The sequence below is a fragment of the Pinus tabuliformis genome, chromosome J (genome assembly GCF_031772625.1).
Source record: "Pinus tabuliformis cultivar Carrire ecotype Pingquan chromosome J, CPIR1, whole genome shotgun sequence".
Lineage (NCBI taxonomy): Eukaryota > Viridiplantae > Streptophyta > Pinopsida > Pinales > Pinaceae > Pinus > Pinus tabuliformis.
The window spans coordinates 231,700,170-231,723,321 of record NC_142295.1 but is presented as its reverse complement, the minus strand read 5'-3'; the positions used below and the strand labels follow the sequence as shown (position 1 = coordinate 231,723,321).

The 23,152-nt window shown below is 33.9% G+C and overlaps 1 protein-coding gene across 3 annotated transcripts in view; it reads left to right on the top strand.

The window, feature by feature from the left end:
- The window catches only part of LOC149226583 (uncharacterized), a 304,985-nt gene extending 284,400 nt beyond the window's left edge, over positions 1-20,585 (top strand). Inside the window, exon 6 of one of the 3 annotated variants that reach the window (XM_089377528.1) lies at positions 20,301-20,585. In XM_089377528.1, the coding sequence (XP_089233654.1) occupies positions 20,301-20,481 (181 nt within the window). In that variant the 3' untranslated portion in view covers positions 20,482-20,585. The remainder of the gene's footprint in view (positions 1-20,300) is intronic. The other 2 variants (XM_089377529.1, XM_089377525.1) reach the window with 2 other exon arrangements.
- Positions 20,586-23,152: the final 2,567 nt, after the last annotated feature.

Below are 23,152 nucleotides of genomic sequence, written 5' to 3'. Positions count from 1 at the left end.
AATCCTATTGGTCCTAAGAATCCACGAGGGCAGCTGACGTCAGCATGACGTGGAAGTACGAAGGAAACATGGCATGTAGATTCGACATTTTCAAGGGTCCTATCGGGGCGTATCCGGGTGACACGTGTCACCACTTAGGAGGTGCCATGTGGCACCGATGACGCCATCAATTCTGGGGTCCCTCCTCCTCCATCAAATAAATGAACTCCATCTTCGAATGACCTAGATTGACTCTGCCAGATCAGCAGCTCCCAGGCCTTTTTGGCCCCCCTCGCCATGTTTCCCTTTATCAGCGGGGGGGGGGGGGGGGTCCGAAAAGCGGTTTCCCTGCTGGGCCCCTCCGCTATGTGTCCCTCTCATATCATTTCGCTCCCCCCCTCACTTACCACTTACCGCTGATGACCCCCTTCGAAAACCACTCGTCCTCAACACTCTCTCCCACAGTGCGATTGCAATATCCTGGGTGGGTTTGATCCTACAGATCGACGATCGCAAGTATCGAGGGGAAATGCCAAAGGTAAAGTGTTATGAATCATCGTTATGCAGGATTCCAAGTAACAAAGGAAAAAGGCCCCTAGACAAGAGTCTAAAGGCCCTAGCCCAAGGGACTAAGCACTTGGTCATAGTCCTCGGTCACAAGAAGCTAAAGGGGCTAAAGCGGATCTGGAGGCCCCGTCCTGTAAAAGGTTTTCAGCGAGAAATCTCGATATGAGAACTTCGCGACCAGGCAGTACAAAACTTTAAAGGCGTGGTGGGTCGACAACTTTGGCATTTAATAAGGAAGATGAAGCATTCAAGCCTGACATGGGTTAATCTAGAAAGGCCCTCTGCGACATGGAACCAGGGTCAACACTAACAGAAGTGAACAAGGACTTGGTAGCTCGGGAAGACTTGATGATCTAGCGTGGTGCCTCCATATAGAGGGAAAACGAAGTACCGCCCCAGGGTCCTCTGCTTCAGTACTGTGGCATGAAATTGATAGTGCCCACTCCTAACTTAGAAGGATGAATGGTTCAAGCAGTAAAGGTAGAAATGACAGGAGTTGGCTGAGCAACACAGGAGGCCATACCGTGAGAAAACTACGACCTGAGCCAGAAGAAATCACATGGATGGGCATGAAGATATTTTGTTAGCATCGTTCACCTAATTGATTGATTTGTTATCCTGTAAATGTGCCACCCTTTAATGAGGCAATTAATATTTCATAATGCTTTTGGGCTACAGAGCCATCCCTGGCCGAGACAGCTAGTCAACCTAACAGTTGAGACTCAACCAGATGATTTTGATGTAATGAATGTTCAACGCTCCCCCTCTCCAGATAAATAGGGGGAAGCAACACTTCACAAAAGTTCAGAAATCCTAAACAAAACACTATATGCTATTTTCAGACTGTATACCTTTATAATACAGATCTTTCAGAATATTAAGGAAATAGTGGCGATTCCCCCCTTCAAGTATTACAGTATGTTATCCCTTTGTTAAAACCCATTATGTTCATGTTTCTTCTCTGAATTCATGTAATCATAGTTGCTAGAAATATTTCATACTTCCTCACAGATTCATTTGTATTGACTTATTAATGCATGTGGCTATATGGATCATTGAAATTATATCTTTAAATTTGTGCTACATGAATCATAGCATTCAACTCCTCTTTTGTCCATTATTTCTACCCATAACTCAAATAAGTGTAGAAATCCTTAATGCTTCAAGCTCTATGTGTTAATGGTAGAATTCTTGATGCTTTAAGCTCTATGCGATGAATTACTCCTCCTTATCCTCTCTCATTACTCTGCAAAAGCTTATTAAACTGTAAGTCCTTGAACTACTCGGCCTCCACTATTTTATGCATATATTTTTGCGATTTGTATATGTGAAGGAATACCAAAACTCCATGGCTTGCTCCTTTAGATGAATGAACCAATCCATTTCACTTATATATATACATTTATAAAGTATATGTGATGTCACCAATCTCTTGAGAATCTTACGAGACAAGCAAAATCTAGATGTGCCTAGGCACTGGTCCAGTTAGCAATTTGAGGTTGTCTCTGGGAGCGACAACACATACATCACATGACAAACCATATAAAATTTGATGCTCTATTGAAATACACATGGTGTGCTAAACATTCGTATAACCTTAGTGCAATAATTGATTATATTACTGTATATCCCCTTTGTCACATGGCAATCCCTTTGAGAACAAGTTAAGGTTGTTTTCCATACACAATAAAGTTGTATGCCATATATGAATTAAAAGCTATCTGCCATATACTAATTAAAGTTGTTTGCTGCAAATTAATTAATATAAGGTTGACTACACAAAAAAGGAAACTTAGGTTGGCTCCCCAAAAGTTGTCTCTATAGGAATGAGGCAAAACACTATAAATACAAGCCTATGCTTCTGAAATCCAATTATCCAACTCGACTTATAGGAGAGAATATACAAAAAATTAGCGAGGAGGCTAGAAGGACTAGAAAGGACGAAATTCAATAAAAATATCTCGCAGATTAGTAGCAACAAAGAACTCAGACTTGTAAATGTCTGTTTATTCTGACTTGTGGAGGAAATATATGAAGACTGACTTTTAGATCGAAGATTTGTGGAGATAAGTTGTTAGACATCAATGCAAACCTGTAGTGGATTCCATTCCACTTGTGATTACAAGACTGTGAAAAAACTATTCTTTTGTAGACCTCTAAAGGATTCTTTTGATAACAAACCTAAATTATGATCTGTGCTATTGTTGTGGATTCGTTAGAGAGTTCTGTTCATACTTAAGAAACACTTATTTTCAGACCTGTGATCTCTGAAAATATATTTTCAAACATGTGAAGATTATACTTCAGACTTGTGTTAGATTGTTGTAGATCTTCATTGGAGTCACAGTTTTGGATTTGTCATGCAATTACAAGCACAACATTTGTGGAGACTTCTCTTATACCCTCGATCCGTGAATAAGTGTTGAGAGTAATCTTGAAGCAGACTTAAAGAAAATTTGGAGAGTTCTCTAAGCAAGTCTTGGTCAGCCATTAAAGTAGACTTTAAGATATTATTGAAAGGGCTTTGTTTGGACATAACTGATCCACACATTGACCACAACTTGCAGACCTTTGAAAACTTGGTGACATTGTTGAGCAACTCATTAAATACCTGAAAGAACCTGCTTTGAAGAACTTGTGTAGCAACAATATTAAAGCATTACCAAGGCATCTATGTTGAGAACATCTTGTTGGAGCAAGCATTATTGAAGAACCTTTTTTTTAGAATCTGAATCAGAGGCATTAGTGGAGACCTTAATGCATGGTTGAAGCCCTCATGGAGTAACGTAGAAGAAATTGCTTGGTATCATGAAGAGTATTGGCGACACCTTTTATGGTTGCTATAGTTGTCACTGATAAAAGAAGGATTCTTGAATATTGATTGAGAGTGGTATTGAAGATTGTCAAGGCTTGCTATAGAAGGTATTGAGGAAGCCTTGAAAAACCATTGTACTTGTCTTGAAGAATTGAAGCAAAGGGTTGGAGCCCTAAATGTTAGGAGTCCTCAAGAATATCAGGTTGGAGCTTGTGCCAGTGGAGAGGGTTGGAGCTTCAGAGGTTGGAACCTCATAAATACAAGGTTGGAGCCTTGTGGAAGACACAGTTGGAGCCTCATAAAGACCAAGTTGGAGCTTCGCACCATACATGTTAGAGCCTGGTTGATTGAAGATTAGAGTCATCATCTAGGGTTGGAGCCTTGAAGCATTATTGTACTTGATTTGTTGTAAAGATGATTAGAGTCCTCGTCAATCTTATTAATAAAATTATTTATTTTGTTATTGTTCATTTTGTGTTCTGTTTATAAGTGATCTTAATTGGCATACAAATAACAATTGTAAAAGAAACGCTGATTCTGCCCCCTCCCAATATTTCCAACATTTAGACTGTAAAACACTACATGAAGTATTTTTGGTGCATACCAAACATGTTTTGGGGCCTTGATATGAAGGGGGAGCGCATTTCCTACAACATAGTTTAAAGCATTACATGGTTAAGCATTATTAACATTCCAAGAACCTATGTAAAAGACATGCCCTAAAAAGAGTCCAAACTTCAAGAAGTGGACTATGCAATAAACTTATGTTGGACACTACATAAAATCATATAGCAAATGAGGAAAATCATATTTTTAAATGCAAAATAAGCAAATGTTTATAAAACTATTTATTTGTAAATAATAAGGTATGTGATATTTATACACAAACAAATCTTAGTTGCAAGTTGTGTGAAAAATATATTTCTAAGTTACATGTGAAGTTTGATACAAGCAATTAGTCCAATGAAAGGGAGCGAGATATGCTCATAAAGAATTGAGCATCTAGTTTTTTTCCTTGAATTACCAAGGACTACGTATTAATAATAGAAGAATGTGATAAAATTGGATATTGGAGATATAAATAAATATTCAGTTGAATATAAAACTAACTAGGGATAAACTACTCACAAAAATTAACTTTTCTCGCACAATGGTGCAACATAGTGGTCGGGTCCCATGCACTACATGCCCAAACTGTAACCTGGATGACGAGCTCCAACTTATGTGTGGTATGGATGAAGCCTCATGGAAAATCTGTGACCACCAACCTCACTGGAAAACCACACACTACAATTGGCGCAGTAACACATTTCTTCTCTCTCTATATAAAATTTCTTCCTAGTTCTTGTAGGTTCTAATACTTGATGCCAGCCTAAGCCAACTTTACCCACAATATGCATATAAAATGCATAATCTCATTTGTCCCAGGAATTTCAATACCCTGCCTAGTCAAATCTTCATAAATTAAGGTTTAAGGCCCCTTAATTAAATCTCATGCAGAAATGTTTTAATTAACTGTCCATAGTCTTAACCTTAATTAATCCTTTTGAACATAAATTTGTTCAACCCTTCTTAACCTTTGGTTAATTCTTAATATCCACTCATCTTAACCATACCATGGTTAGAGTTTGGTAAAACCCAACTTAAACCATAATACCTTTCCGCCATTCCACGACCTTGCACATTTTCCGACTCTCACCTTTATCACATTCAGCCTCCACTGTTGATTTCACTCCATTGACTGTCGCGTCGTATCGCCACTTAAACCCATTCATCCGCTGGAACTCAAATCACTTAACTTGCGTTGATAAACTTCTTAGGTCCGCTCAGGCCCAAGCCTTATCAGCTTCAATCTCCACCGTTGATCTCACCCTTCAATCCGACAGTTGATGATTCACCCAACCTAATCGGTGATCCTCCACCGTTGATCAAGGTACTTTTGATCCAATGGTTAACAACGATATCGGACGGGAATCTTGCGCAACATTTAACCGCCCTTACGAAGCCAATAAGGAATATAAATCCTTGATGTATAAATGTTCGGGTCTGATTTTGAAATTAAAGTTCGATCACTTTATGACCTGATATCTATTGGATATAAGAGGCCATCAAATCTATGGTTTGCGGGACTTCAACTAGCACATGAATTAAAACGGCCTTAACCCCCGTAGTTGACTGTGATCTAAGAGGTTGAATATGAGATCGACGGCTAGGAGCGAGTGCGAGACTTCAACCATGATCAAGGAAATCCGTACTCTCCTACCCCTGCAGTTGCTGATCACCGTCAATCTAACAGATCTGTCGATCTAACGATCCAGATCTATTTCTCCGCCATTAATATCCGTCTATCTAAACAATCCGATGGCTCCTGTGCACGTTTACTTCCTTCCTTCGTGCCTTTACTTTCTTCGCCTTTACGTGGTTTCTCAAAGTTCTCTGTGGTTTCGGGTTCCTCCAGGGTTTCTGGTCTTTGATTGTTCTGCAACACAACTCCCTCTTGATTTAACTCCGCGTACTCTTAAACACTGTCACTCCTGAACTTCACATTGATCCTTCAATCAGATTCAACGATCTGACACGATCCTTCATCCTCACTTCTTCTCTGTGTTCTACCCAAACTCCACCTGCATACATATACTATGCAGAACCTCTAATTCACACACAATTTATCATTCAATTACTCAAACCACACACTTACACAATTTAAGAATCTCTCTCTCTCTCTCTCTCTCTCTCTCTCTATATATATATATATATATATATAAACAAATGATTACATAATGAGACTCTCTGTCTCTCTGGCCTGATTTTCTAATCAGTGGCCTCTGTTTTCCTACCTGCCGTAGGCTTACAATCAAACCTATCTAAATCTTGACCTGACTGACTAACTAGCTAACCCCTGACTATGCATTTTAGACTTACATTTATACAAAAGGATTCTACAACCAATTCCTGGTTTAGATCCATAACCTTCTCAACAAAATCTTAAAATCTCTTCCTTATCTCTAAGGATCCTCTCTAATCCACAAAATCATGAACTAACTCCTAATCTAAGTTTTACAATTAATTCTCAAATCTCTCAACTATTCTGATTCTCTCATGTTCTCTTACATTCAAGAACATTTACAAATATGCCTCACTATACTTAATTAAATCCCTATTCTAGCTTCTCTCATTAAAATCACCCAAAACCTTAATAATTACATTAATTCAAAACATAGGAAACCAACTTCCTTGGAAACAAAAGACCCCCTATGTCTACTAAAATACAATGATATTGTTGAGCTGAATGCTCATGCATCAATACCTAATGATGGTGATGAAAATGGTTCTTGCTAACCTTTTCAACGTACAAAGTCCCCCCATTCATTATGTTAGATCTCAATGTTACAGGAATTTTGTTCCTATAATCGTTACAAGATGTTTACTACATAATTTGCAATGTCCTGTAATCAATTTCCCAATACACTCTAAATAACCTCAATCCTTCACCTAGGTGTTGCAATAGCTTGGTCTTCCTATCAATTCAAGGAATACAAACTCGGAAAGCGTTACTTATAGGCCTTGAGCTCCAAACTCATGACTTTGTAGTTGAGAGAGGTCTATGAATAATGATGAAATGATGAGGTGCTAAATCATCACTGAATTGTTGCAGGTAATTGTAAACTTGATCCATAGTCCAATAAGCTATCAATTCACTCCATGTAATTAAATCCCAGATTTCTATAAATGCTACAATGAATTATTAGAACACCATTGCAGAAAGGGAAAGACGGTCATATGGCCAAAAGTGCTAGCTCATCAAACTTCCAAACAACCTAGAAACTCTCTAGAATCTAGCCACTTGCACTTACATGAAAATTTTCCTATTTCTAGATTTTATACAAATTTTATTAGAGGGAATCCTCCCCTTTGAGAAAATTGTCATGACCCCTTTGGGTCTAGGAAAAGTGGTTCGCTTAGGGGTTGATGCTCCTACATCAGACTCCTTATGTAGAAAATTTATGACTTTTTGGTCATAGGTCTTTAATTTGTTGAAGTCCTTGAAGGTCCCAAACTTTGTGCTGTTGCTGGTCATGGGCTTGTTCTTATTGTTTTGCTCCTATCCTAATTTTTGAGGGTCCCATACCTTGCTTTATTGTGTTCTTCTCACTTTGCTGGTGCAATCCTTTGCAACTAGCCTCATTTTCAATATATTACCTCCTTCCCTTGGTGGTTGCCATAAGTTTGTAGAAATATCATGACCTCTTGCTTGGCCATTGCTATTCCCATTCTACAACTATTATGTAAAGGTTGGTTTTCAACCAAGACATAATCCAACCAATCTGCCACTAATTTACGCTCTTCCATAGGTTGTCTAAAAATTATGTTAATTATGATTTCAAATTTACAAGTCATGGGACTTCGTAAAAACATCCTTTTCACATATTCTTTTTGCAAAAGTTATAGTGTCTATGCACCATTGTTTGGGCGCTTCTTCCTTGCCACTTCCTCAAACTGCTATTTTATTCTTAGAAAGCTCCATGCTTACACCAAGACATGATTGTATACTCCCTTTTAAGATATTGATTATGGTATTGTTCTAGTTGCTATAACAACACCCAATTTTTTTTGCCTACCACCCAAATTTTGGGCTCCCTTCCGCTTTTCAAGGTCATAAATAGGTATGCCTCTGTATTAATTGGTTAGATCTTTCAATGACCTATATGTCATTAAATCCTATGGTTTCTTATGCATGCACAATTCATATTGTATATATTTTCCTTGATTCATCTTGGATCTTAATCTTATTGTTGCATTAGGGTTTAGGGAATTTGCTGCTCTAATGGTGCATTTAAGCCTCATGCACCCTCAAGCTTCATATATGCATGGTAGGCCTTGTAAATTATAGGCATACATCATGTGTTGTTGACCATATTTCACCTTTGACTATCATGCCCTAGTTTGCATATTCAAGCCTCAATTTCATTAACATTTCATGGCCTTTTTTAGTCATGCTAGTTGCATCATCATTGTTGGAGATTGTGTTCTACATAAATGCCATGTGCTTGAATATTGAATTGGTTTTCAAATTCAAGTGGTTTTTTCTAAATCCATGCAACTTCTAACACTTCTTGGATATTGCATATAATTTGTTTTAAAGGGATTCAATTACAATGCAAGATTTAATCCTCATAAGTCTTTGGTCTTGAATAAGGAAGAGAGCATATATATATCATTGTCATGAACTAAGGAGTAGGTTTTCAAACTGTCACATTATGCATTAAACTTGTTTCAAGAGAGGACATTAGAAACATCTCTCTCATTTATATTTGCAAATCATTTGGACGTTTAGACTTTTGGGTTTCTCTTGAAGCTAATGCTTGCAATCTTTATTTAGAGTGCATCCTAGGTTTCAATATTCAAGTTGCAAACAACTCATCTTTGCCTTGCTCATAGAAATCATTAAAAATTTGGAATTGTCCCTTCTTATGGACAAACGTTATTCAATGGGCGGCCACCTATACAAGGCACAAGGCCCAAAAGGAAACCTTATCATGATGGTAGTCCATACAAGGTGCAAGCACCAAAGAATCCAATGTGTGAAGAAACACCTATTTACATGAATCTCATAGATGGACAACTTAGGATATCAAGGAAACATAAAACCCTAATAAACATGGGAATTTTGCAAACCCTAATTTCATGAGGACATGGTAACAAGAGCCTAGAATGGGGCTCAGGAAGATTTCCTCTCCATGATAGAACATAAATGTTCATTATCCTTCGAGGCCACAATAAGGTTATTAAGAGTTGTTGTTCAAGGTATATTAAGCACTACCAGGAACGGAGACTAAGTTGAATGTCCAAAGATACAATGGAGGTAATACCATAATACAAAAGCGTTGGGTCAAATATCAAAACAATGCGTGGCAAAGGAACTATAAGCAATGCATTGAAAGGAGTAATGAATAATTTGTTGCAAGGTTGCGTCAGATACCAAGTTTGAACATTGCGTTACAAAGTTGCAGATAATATATTCGAGTTGTGTTGGGAACAAAATACAATACAATACATTGCAATTTTTTGTATACGAAAGACTATGAGAAAGTAACAATAAGAACATACCCAAAGTTGTGTTGGAGGATGACATATTATGAGGCATCGAAAGACATCCTACATGATAGAGATACAACTTGTGAATGCATACCATTTGTCTAGTTATGGATTGGGAGATCACAAGAGTGCTATTAAAAGGCTTGATGCCGTCTCGAAGTTGGACAAACTGATTTCGATTGCTTGTATAAGGACAACCACAAGAATGCAACAAAAAATTGCGATCAAGCCATAATAATGCATGCTATTGAAGACTAAGGGTATACGATTAATGGATGTTATGGCACTGCACTGCGATAAGGCTCATAAATATGTGATGCGATGGAGATGTGATCAAAGTTGTGATGAAGACAATGGATGCTATGAAAATGCGATGCAATAGTGGCTAGGTTAAATGTCTGCGATCAGACCATGTCAAATGTTGAAAGATTGAAAATAAAGCCATGCATTGGAAGAACATGCATGTAACACACGCGACGGAAATTATACAGTGGAGGTTATGTAAAACAGTGCAATAATACCATCTTATGAAGCTGCAATGAAAGGTTATAATACCATGACGAAGGCTACAATAATGTAGAATATGAAATGACTTATTTCCAGCCAAATGAGAAAACAGTACTATGAAGAAAAAAACATATAAAAGATAAAACTATTAAAAACACAGTGACTATGTGAGCTAACAAATGCTGCAAATCTCATATATTTAATTCAACTATAAACTACATTCTTAAATACTAAAACTATTACTAAAATATTTGTCAATCAACTCTGCAATCAATCTACAGCTAATTTCCAGCACTACTGCAGCTAACAATTTGCTGCCTTATTTTCCAGCACTACTGCAGCTAACAATTTGCTGCCTTATTTTTGCAGAGAACACTAAATAGAAATTTACATAACTAATTAAGCATTATTCCCAACACTCCCCCTTAATGATTAATGAGGATTTACTATCTTATCTCGTAATGCCAAAAACTGATCTTTTGCAACTGCTTTAGTGAATATATCTGCTAGTTGATGCTGAGTATTTATATGCTTCAATTCAATCTCCTTCTTCTGCACCAAATCTCTAATGAAGTGATATTTGAGGTCAAAATGCTTTGTCCTGCTGTGATGAAATGGATTCTTTGCTAACTTGATGGCACTTACATTATCATAATAAATGACTGTAGGCTGAACTTGTTTTTCTCCAATTTCTTCCAAAATTTTTCTGAGCCAAAGAGCTTGTGTACCTGCTGAAGTAACTGCAACATACTCCGCTTCTGTGGATGAGAGGGCAACAATGCTTTTTTTTTTTGAGCTCCATGTAATCAAACCAGAACCAAAAGAGAAACAATTTCCAGATGTGGACTTACGGTCATCAAGACTACCTCCCCAATCTGAATCACTAAATCCAACAAGATTGAACTTTTCAGAAGAGTAGTAATGAATACCAAAATTTAGAGTGCCTTTCACATACCTTAAAATCCTCTTGGCTGCCTTCATATGTATTTCAGATGGATTTGTCATATACCTTGAAACAAGTGAAACTGAATATGTAATATCAGGCCTTGTGTGGGTTAGAAAGATCAAGCTCCCCACAATACTTCTGTAAGTTTTCTCATCAACTAAATCAGCACCATCATCTCTACATAATACCTCTCCATGAGCACTTGGAGTAGGGGATGGATGACAATCAAGCATATCAAATTTATTTAGCATATCCTGTGCATACTTTGTCTGACAAATGAAAATCTCATCCCTACTTTGATAAACCTCCATTCCTAGAAAATATTTCATGATGCCTAGATCTTTCATCTCAAATTCATTCATCATAGCAGCTTTGAATTTATCACTCATCTTAGAACTACTACCCATATACAATAGATCATCAACATACAAACTTATGATTAAAATATCAATACCTTCTTGTTTGTAGTAAAGGGTAGGATCATTCTTACTTCTCTGGAAGCCATTTTCCTGAAAGTATCCATCAATCCTTGCATACCACGCTCTTGGTGCTTGCTTAAGGCCATACAAAGCCTTCTTCAACTTGTAGACATTATTCTCCTTTCCTTCCACTTCAAAACCTTGTGGCTGCTCCACATATACTTCCTCTTCTAAGTACCCATTCAAGAAGGCACTTTTCACATCCATATGATGTATGCTTCACTTTTTATGAGCTGCTAATGAAATCAACATTCTAATGGTCTCTTGTCTTGCTACTGGTGCAAATGTCTCTTCATAATCAATTCCATACTTCTGTGTGAATCCTTTAGCAACTAATCTTGCTTTGTGTCTTTCAACACTCCCATCACTGTTAAATTTAGTCTTATAGACCCATTTGGTGCCAATCTTTTCCTTGTCATGTGGAAGCTCTGTCAACTTCCAAGTGTCATTCCTTTGAATGGAATCCATCTCTTCTTGCATGGCTTGCATCCAAACCTCATTAGTACATGCATCTTCAAAACATGATGGTTCAAATTCAGCCTTAGCTAATAAAGCAAAATTGACTATCTCACCTATTGGGCTTTCTTCATGTGCTTGATTTGCACTCCTCTCATAAATATCACTCAATCTTCTTACCTTCCTTGTAGAACTTGGAGAAGAAATTGGACTTGAACTTGATGTTGAAGAAATTGATGAAGCGCTGCTTGGTGGAGTTAAGCCACTAATTATAGAAACATTAGTTGGCTGCTCATTATCATTATCAACAATTATATCATTCAAAACAGATTTTGTCTTCTCAACATGGCCTTTTTGATGATCATAAACTCCCCCTTCATCAAAAATTACATCTCTTGAGACAATAAGCTTGTTAGTTAGAGGATTATACAATTTATAAGCCTTGCTTGTCTCACTATACCCAATAAAAATACATAACTCACTCTTTGCATCTAACTTTTTTCTATTCTGATCAGGTACATGCACATAAGCCAAACAACCAAAAACTTTGAAATGATTAACATTAGGCCTTTTTTCATACCAAGCTTCATAAGGAGTCATATTTTTCAATGCACTGGTGGGGCTACGGTTGAGGATGTATACTGCTGTAGCAACTGCATCTCCCCAATAAGTGTTGCTCAATCCCTTAGTTTGTAGCATGCATCTTGCCATTTCAACCACAGTACGATTTTTCCTTTCAGCTGTGCCATTCTGCTGGGGTGTGTATGCTGTAGTATGCTGCCTCCTGATGCCATTCATATCACAATAACTCTGGAAAGCTTTTGAGCAGAATTCTCCTCCACGTTCAGTCCGCAAACATTTGATCTTGCACCCTCTCTCATTTTCTACAAGGGCTTTGAACTTCTTGAATGTATCCAGGGCTTCACTTTTGGCCTTCAAAAAATATACCCAACAATTTCGTGAGTAATCATCAATAAAAGTGATAAAATATGATGACTTACCCAAACTCTTAGTCTGCATAGGACCACATATGTCTGAATGAACAAGCTGAAGTGGGTAATGAGCCCTCCATGCACTTCCCTTTGGAAACCTTTCCCTTGCATGCTTTCCTTTAGCACATCCTTCACAAACCTCCTTATGCTCTTCTACCTTGGGCAAACCAAAAACTAATGCATGTGAGGTTAGAAACTTCAAACTGTGAAAATTTAAATGCCCATACCTCAGATGCCATAACCAACTTGAATCCTCATAAGCCATATTAGCAAGATTGCTGTTATGTTCATCAAACCTCAAGGGAAACATCCTATTTCTTGTCATAGGCACAACAGTGATCACCCTATTTCCCTTATTCTTATCATAGATAGTACATGTCTTATTTTCAAAGACTACTTTATAATTTTTCTCACATAGCTGTCCAACACTCAACAAATTATGCTTCAATTGTGGAGTATAATAAATGTCATGAATACTCTTTATACCTTCTTTTGTTTGGACCTCCATAGCTCCTTTGGCAGCAACCTCCAATGATTTATCATCACCAAGCTAGATCTTGGATTTGAAACTTCCATCCTTTGCTGAAAACAACTTCTCATTCCCTGTCATATGGTTAGAGCATCCAGAATCTAGGTACCAAACATCTTTACTAGTATTTTCACCTTTGGCATAAGATATAAATAAGTGATCTTGAGGATACTCACCACTTTCTTGAGCATAATTAGCATTTTTACCTTCTTTCAATCTGCATTCTCTTTCAAAGTGACCATACCTGTTACAATGGTAACATTGAACATTTCTCTTATCAAATCTATCTCTACTTCTTTCTCTGAAACTACCTCTTTCACTTGAGCCACCTCTTCCTCTACCTCTTGAATAATTTTGGCTTTGCCATTTACCTTGACCTTGATAGCTTTTGGTATTGCTGCTACTTGCATCTTCATTCTTTGTAATTTGTAATTTAGAGGAAAAAGCTTTTTCTACAGCTTCAAAACTTTCCTTCAATCTTTCTTCATGAGACATCAAAGATCCAACCAATTCATCAAACTGTAGTTTTGTAAAATCCTTACTTTCTTCCATGATTATTGCAACATGATTCCATCTATGTGTTAAAGATCTCAATACTTTTTTAATTAAAACTTCATTACTTACAGCTTCTCCAAGTGTAGCCATTTTATTGACCACATCTTTGACTCTCACACAATAGTCACTGATACTTTCAGCTTCTTGCATTTTCGAATTCTCAAACTCTCGCCTCAATGTCGAAGCTTGACCACCTTAACTTGATCACTACCTTGGTAAGCTTCTTGTAGAGTCTCCCACGCAGCTTTGGCAGTTTTTGCTCTAGATATTCTTGGAAATAAGCTCTTATCAAGAGCTATCTGAATGTGAAACAAAGCTTGAGCATTCTTCTTCCTTGCTTCCTTTCTTGTTGTTCTTTCATTGGCTGTAAGAGCATTCCAATCAGCTGGCTCTTCATATCCTGATTCAACAATCTCCCACAAATCTTTTCCAATCAAAAAGGTTAGCATCTTAATGCACCAATAATCATAATCGTTACCATCAAATTCTGGAACTAGCATCTGGTTAGAATTCGACATGATTAACTTTGGCGAAATTCCAACAATATAGCTTTAACCCAAAATAATTTTACCTGCTCCGATACCACATGTAGAATATGAAACCACATGTAGAATATGAAATGACTTATTTCCAGCCAAATGAGAAAACAATACTATGAAGAAAAAAACATATAAAAGATAAAACAATTAAAAACACAGTGACTATGTGAGCTAACAAATGCTGCAAATCTCATATATTTAATTCAACTATAAACTACATTCTTAAATACTAAAACTATTACTAAAATATTTGTCAATCAACTCTGCAATCAATCTACAGCTAATTTCCAGCAGTACTACAGCTAACAATTTGCTGCCTTATTTTCCAGCACTACTGCAGCTAACAATTTGCTGCCTTATTTTTGTAGAGAACACTAAATAGAAATTTACATAACTAATTAAGCATTATTCCCAACAAATAATACCATGTCAAAATGTATGCTTGGAAATGCGATCAAACTACAATATAAGAATAAGATAAGAGATGATAATATCAAACACATTGAAAGGAATATGCCAAAGGGTGGTTCGTTGAAGAGACATAAAATCCTTTTGCATAAAAGGCAAAAGACTATAACAACAATACGAGAAAGACTATGGGTAAAACAATGCACTGAGAGATTACACATGAACATTGAAAAACCGTGTTAGAGATCGCGTACTCCTATGTCAAAGCAATGCGAAAACAATATATTAAATGCAACGATGAGTGGATACAATACAACACAACAGATGATGAGACATTGGGGTTGCGGTAATGTATTATTCCATTGAAGGATATGAAAACAATCGTAAGACAATACGATCAAGGAATAATATATTGTAAGCAGGGAAGAATACAATGCACTATAAAAGAATTTACAACACCGCGTTGGAAAACATAACACTATATTGGAAGGAGATGAAGATAACACAAACAAACACATTGGAGGTCTGGTTGAAGATACACAAATGACACAATGAAACTATATATTAGAGCACATGCGATAAGGGAAAGGGGGCCACGATATACGAAACAAAGGTGGTGATAAAAGGATATAACAATGGAATGCAAAGAAGACTGAAGGTAGGCGAACAATGAATAATTGCAAAATTGCATGATAGTGAGGTAGCTAGCCTATCACTATACCATTAAAATGCGATAATGCGACAAGAGGTATTCGGGCATGAGTGCAATCGCAATAGCACAATTTAAGGCAAGAAAGTTTGACTCTCCTACTACTAAAGCTCTCACCTCTGCAAAAGCACAATCAGTGATTGTAGCCACATCGCATCAGTCGCAGTTTGATGTGATGTCGATTCGTCTTCAATCAAGGCAATGTGCGACAAGTGAAGACAAATTGGGTTGAAGATGAACAACCATAAATCGAAAAAGGTTATATATGCAAGAGACGAATATTATATCAAATACATGTAAGGCTGTAAGTTTTTGAGCGATGCACTAGGACTGCGATGAAGAGGCTATTTAGTCACTTTTGCGCACTTCAGGATAATTCTTTGAGGAATACCTTCACTTGGAGACTATGATGAAACTATGCAATAAAAGGTGCTCTATCATACAAATATTATGCAATGTATGCAATGTCACAAATAATATGTATGTCAACGCTACAACAAGTCACACCATGTGAAAGGATATGAAAATCATGTTAAAGGAGGCTGCATCAAAGCATGTAATGGATAACGTATTAAAATGTTGTTGCACATCAACGGTGGGAAGTTATTAAATATTCCATTAAGGTTATATATTAACACAAGCGCTAGAAAATATGTATGAATATTGTGATAGACTTGTATACCGATAATGTGAGAAAACACATTAATTCCACATGCGGTTTGCACATAATTATTTTCAGAGTGCATACAATAGACCATTACGAGACGTGATGCGATGAAGGATAATAAAGCGCTATGAGCAAATCTATGGTCAATGGTTGCTGTGATAAAGATTAGTAACGACTACATGGAAAAAACACGCTTAGAGTCGAGGCACATGAGTGAAATGGATTGATCAATTGGTGATCAAAATTTCAGGGTTGTCAATTCCTTCATACCTTTTACTGTTGATTTGAGCAATTTCATTTGTAATGGATAACAAGAAACTGATTACAAATTTTATATTTTGTTATGTTAGTATCTTATGATCTTATACCCTAGTTAGTGGTTGTGTGTTTTCAGGGTTGATTGAAGTTGTGTTAATAAGAATCTTCATAGTCCCACATTGGCTATTATAAAATCCTTTTGGTGCTTCAAAATCCCGTATTGCCATGAATTGGAGCATGTGAGGGGATGCTCTAGTTTCATTGAGTTAATGGATTTGCATTGTATACATTGGATAACTAAATAATACTTATAATAATTAAATAATACTTATAATAATTAAGGTTATGGAATTAATAATATAATAATTAAGGTTATGGAATTAATAATATAATTAAGGTTATGGAATTAATAATATAATAATTAAGGTTATGGAATTAATAATATAATAATTAAGGTTAAGGAATTAATATAACCTTAATTAATAATATAATAATTAAGGTTATGGAATTAATAATATAATAATTAAGGTTAAGGAATTAATATAATAATTAAGGTTATGGAATTAATAATATAATAATTACGGTTAAGGAATTAATAATTAAGGTTATGAAATTAATAATTAAGATGTAGCTTAATACTTATAATAATTAAGGTTATGGAATTAATAATATAATAATTAAGGTTATGGAATTAATAATATAATAATTAAGGTTATGGAATTAATAATATAATAATTAAGGTTAAGGAATTAATATAACCTTAATTAATAATATAATAATTAAGGTTAAGGAATTAATAATATAATAATTAAGGTTAAGGAATTAATATAATAATTAAGGTTATGGAATTAATAATATAATAATTAAGGTTAAGGAATTAATAATTAAGGTGTAGCTTAATACTTATAATAATTAAGGTTATGAAATTAAGGTGCAGCTTGGAAATTTTTTTATTTTTTAATGAAATAGTACTTATAGTAATCAAGGTTATGAAATTAAGGTGTAGCTTGGAAATTTAAAACACCATTGATACATAACTCCTTTTCTTTTAAAGCTATGGTTTGGTTTATTAGAGAATTTCGCTTTAAATGCTATTTATACATATCTCCCCTACTTTTAAATTTCTGGTCTCTTTTGCTAGAGAATTTGGCTTAGAATATTGATACATATCTCCCATACTTTCAAAGTCATGATCTCATTTTCTATAAAATTTGTGTTTTTTGGTTTCTCACAAAATCTAGAAGAAGGAAACCTTTTGCAAGCCATGAGTTTCATACTAAGCTCTTTCTAAAATAGATGGAATTTTGCAATAGTTTAAAGAATTTCTTTTGCTCAAGAATTTAGCTTAAAATATGATTGATACATATCTCTTTGACTTGTAAAGTTATGGTCTCATTTACAAGAGAATTTTGCTTAAAATAACATCGATACACATCTCCCATATTTTCAAAGTTATGACCTCTCGAAAATTTACTTGTTTACTAATTTCTTACAAAATCTAGGAAAAGGAAAGCTTTAAAAAATATGAGTTTCACACTAAGATCTTTCCAAAATAGATACAAGTTTGCAATGTTTTAAAATTTTTATTAAACCCATCAAACTTCTAATTATACTTGAATGTCTTCCCACCATCACAACTCTTTCCAAGATAGATACAAGTTTGTAATCCTAAGTTGTTTTAATTTTTCTTCCAAAATCATAATATTTATAATTTTCAAATAATATATATATATATATATATATATATATATATATATATATAATTTTCAAATAATAAAAAAACATAGATATATTTATGATAATAAACATTTAACTATTATTTGGATTATCCATTAATTAATATTCAATTTATATGATTTGTTATGGTTGTTGTTTATAACAAAAACAAATATTTTAACGTGGTTTAGAGTTTGAGTTTTTTTTTTTTTTCCATAAAAGAATGAATTGGTTGAAAATATGTGTGATAACTTTTATGATGAAATATTTGAAAATATGTGAGGAGGTTTCATAAATCTTGTGTAATATATTTTTTTTAATAAGAATTTTAGTTTTAAAAACATGAAACCAAAATATAACTATGTTATTATTATATTTAGCCTGTCTTTTTAGTAGAAATAATATATGAATTATAATAATAAAAATAATCATATCTTTTAGTTATTAATTTTTTAATAATTATAAATAATTGAAAAATACAATAGTTTATTATATTTAGCATGTTTTTTAAGTAGAAATACTATATGAATTTTAATAATAAAAATAATTATATTGTTTAGTTATTAATTTCTTAATAATTATAAATAATTAAATAATATAATAGTTTAATTAAATTTATGAATGAATAATTATTCTAATAATAATAATTAAATAAATAAATATATTTAGTTTTAAAATATTCACAATTAAATTTAAATTTTTTTATTGTAATTTTTTAAATTATTTTATTATAAAAAAGAAAATTAAATTTACACTATTTAATTTAATAATATTGTTTAATAATTATTAAGAAAGAGGTAAAAATTTAATTTATAATTTTTTATTAACTTGTGAATGGAATTTACGTCTTTGTAATTTTAAGGGTTTTATATAACTTTAAAGATTTTTATAACGTTTCAGAGTACTTGGTCTAATATGATAGTATTCACATACATTTTTTATATCATATATTGGATTTTTGAGAGATTTCAATCAAAATTTCATCTAATTTATTTATGAGTGTAACTTGTTCAATTCCATTTATTTATTTATTGATTATTTTTTTTGTCAAAAGAAAGTTAACAAGAACTCACTTAACTCTAAATGTTTCTTGTAAAATCTTATCAATAATATTGGAAGCAAGTTTCTTAGAAATTAACCTACCTTTAAAAAAGTCTTATTGGGGAAGTTAATGATAATAAATATGTTTTCATGGGACCACTGGAGGCATGCCTTACTAAGAAAATATCTATTGTTTATCTTCCCTTGGATAACAACTCAATATGTTGTGTGCTGTAGAAACATTGTCTTCCTGTGCTTGCACCTAGTATGTCATGTGTCAAAGTCAAACATTATAAGAACTTGTCTTATGAAGAATTTGGTTGAGATGAAATTTTATTAGTTTTACAAACATGTTTATGTCAAATTTTTACATATATTTACATATTAATGGTCTATGCATAAAATGCATTATTGAGAAATGAGAAAAAGTGTCAAGCTATATTTGATCACTTCTTTAGATTGTGTTTACATGGAACTCAATACTTTGGTTGATAAATGATCAAAAAATGGACTTTAAAGTTTAGGAAGGCTAGATTATTTTACTTGAGTTTAAACATGGTTTTCTTGTCAACATTCTTTTGTCAATTTAAACATATATATATTTTTCTTGGATTAGTTTATATGTATTAGTTTTTTTTCAATTCTAAAGGTCTATGATGGAAACTTATATGACTTAGACGATTCTTACATGCTTAAAATAAAAATCTATTGATTTTATTCCTCTATACTTTGATTTCCTTCTATTAATTAACTCTATAACTCTTACAATACACCCCCATCCAACTAAATTTATGCATAGCCTTCTCCCATACTGTTGGTCCTCAATTTTGGTCATTTTTGCCTTCCTAAATCTATTTATTTACCACCATATTCCATTCAATTTCACCTATATATGCCTCATTTTAGTCCTATCTTGCATATTCAAGTATCTAGATTAAGTTTTTTCAATTTTTGGAAATTTTTGTAAAAATTAGGTTTTAAGAGTAAATTTGGACTGCATTAAAACTTCCCGTAATATCTCCATTAAATACATATGTGCAGGACACTTGGGCGATATCTGAGCGTATATTTGGAAATATTGAGAACCACAGATGAAGGAACGCCTATTAGTTTAGTCAATCTGAGCAAAAACAGGCCTGGTCAACGCTGGTCAAACTTGACCTGTCATTCAGGAATCACTAGTAAAAAGGGGCAGATTTATTATTTTGTGAACCAGACATGATGAGTTTGACCTGTATGGATGGATTATGATTGATAAGGTTGTTAGAGCCATTATAGCAAACTTTGTTTGTGATTTTCTTATTTAAACAGAGTTTATGGACTATTTAAATGTGTGAAGGAGAAGTGTGTAATTTTGTATTAAGATTATTTGAGACTTTTGAGATAATTTGAAGAATCATTTCTACTGTTCTATTTGCTGTTCATGCTGTGGATACTCTATTAAGTTAGTTGTAGTTGAAGAGTTATTCAGGTGTACAAGGCAAGGTTGGAGGGCCCCCATACCAAGCTAAGTACACTTTGGTTAAATTTTGTATAAATTAGCATAGTTTTGATCCAATATTTCTTATTTCAGTTTTATGATTCAGTTACTTAGATGTGTTATGATTTTTGAATGATTTTGTTTTAAAATCTAATTTGCGTATGAAAGGACAGCCAAGGGTTTAAGTTAAATTATCTTTCTATCAAATTATGAATCACAACTAAAAATCATCCTTTTGCATTTATTGAATTGTTTCTTGAATTCTAATTTATGATTTGATGCAATGGTAATGTTGTTGGGGTAGAACTGTGAGAAATGACAACCAGGACCTCCTAAGTTAGGAACCTCTTCTCTTGCTTTCTACACATCACAAACTGCTGCTCTTTAGTTTCTTTTCTTAAGGACAATACTGTGGGGAAGGACAATTAGGACCTCCTACGTTAGGAGCCTCTTCCTTTGCTTACTGCATCTTGAATCAGAGACTTTTTAGTTTCTTTAAAAATAGAACTTATTTCTAATATGCATTTCCTTTAACCTTTGAGCCATAGCTTCCGAAATTGACTTTACGTGAAATCCATATATTTTGGACGTGCTTCCAAGTCTAAAAACCCGGATTGACAACTTGCGTTAGTTTACTTAGTAAGTTGACCTAGAATTTTTGGCGTCGTTGTTGGGGAAGCACTCTTAGATAGAGTTGGTTAGGAAGATTATTTAGAAAACATGAGGAAAAAAACAAAAAAAAAATATAAAAACAAAAGCACATTTCATTATGGTTATTCATGTTTAGATATATAAATTAGAAAGGTAGATCCCCAAAACAAACCCCCCAACTACTAATAAAAGCTCACTAACTACAAAATCCATTTGCAAAACAAAGATCTATAAAACATGATGTTAAAGAAATCATTTAGAGAATGAGGGTATGCCACTACAAGGATCTTCTTAAACCCTTGCCCACAATTTAGAATGGTTACTAGGGACGAATATTCATTTCAAAAGATAGAAGAGGAACAAAGCATCCATGAAGAGGATCCACAAGAAGAGAACCTAGAAGCTTCTTCTAGTTATCTTTGTAAGGAGATTAATGAGTTATGGATCACATGCGATGAAGTTCAAACAATAGATCTAGAAATTCAAGAATATCTAGCATATGATCCCTTGTGCATTCATGATTTTGAACACATTCCACAAGAAGAACTTTGTGATATGAAAATTAAGGAGAACCAAACAAACAAAGATCATTTCAAAACTTGGTTTCAACTAGTCATTAGGCCATAACACCACTCCATTTTTCAACATTTCTTAGCATCAAATCTTTATGATCAACTAACTTTTCATGTCCAAACATTCATTAAGGTATATTTTTCAAACTTGGATATGAGTCTACTTATGATCTTGTTACACAAATGGATGCATTGGAAATTCCCTTGTACTTGAAAGAATGTTTATTTTTATTTTTATTTTTTTACAATAGAGTAGGATATAATATAATAAATAAATAAATAGGTAGAACGAGTTCACAATAAGACTTTTGGTTCAAACTCTCATGAATAAATTCTTCAAATCATTGTTCAATATTCATTTGGAAGGATTTCATGGCAAAATGCAGGATCATTTTCAAAGCATGTTTTTAAACAAGGTATCTCTTGAAATATAGTTTTTAAATCAATTTTGAAATTTTCAATTTGGATCACAAATAAAAAATATGATCAAAATAAAAACTAGGTCTCCAGTGAAATTTTGAGGATAAAGTTAGTACAACCTTGATTTGAGGAGTTTAATGGAAACATTTTAACATGATATTTATAGGGAAGGTAGCCCTTGGAATATAGTTTTCAAATCAATTTTAATCACCTCAATCCGATATCATATGAAAAATTTATACTCAAAATACTAACTACTTGTCAAAAAATCTGCATGGTGACAATTCTAAGTCTTGACTGTTCATTGACATATTTAACATACCAAATCATCTCCTTTTGAAAACTTGTTTATATGGGAGATAAATATTCAAGTATAGATCAATAAACAATTTGAATCATCCCATTTGGAGGACAAATGAAAATTTTATGCTACATTTAGTGACTGCATGTCTTAAAATCAACATAATGAAACTCTGTCTCCTAAGTCTATTCATAAATTTTTTTGGGATATCAAACCTAATAATTTTAAAAACTTGTTTCTGCTGGATATATAAAAATGAATCTATTTTAATCTCAAAGTGGAATGACATTGATCTGATCTTTAACGAAAAAATTACACTCTAAATAGTGACTATTGGTCTAGTAAAAATTTTATAAGAAGCTCTATCAAACATGTAATTTCTCATCATTTTTAGTGTATAATTTTAAATCATTTTGAAAAACTATTTATATTGGAAGTATTCATATGAATTCACTTTAACTTGGATTTA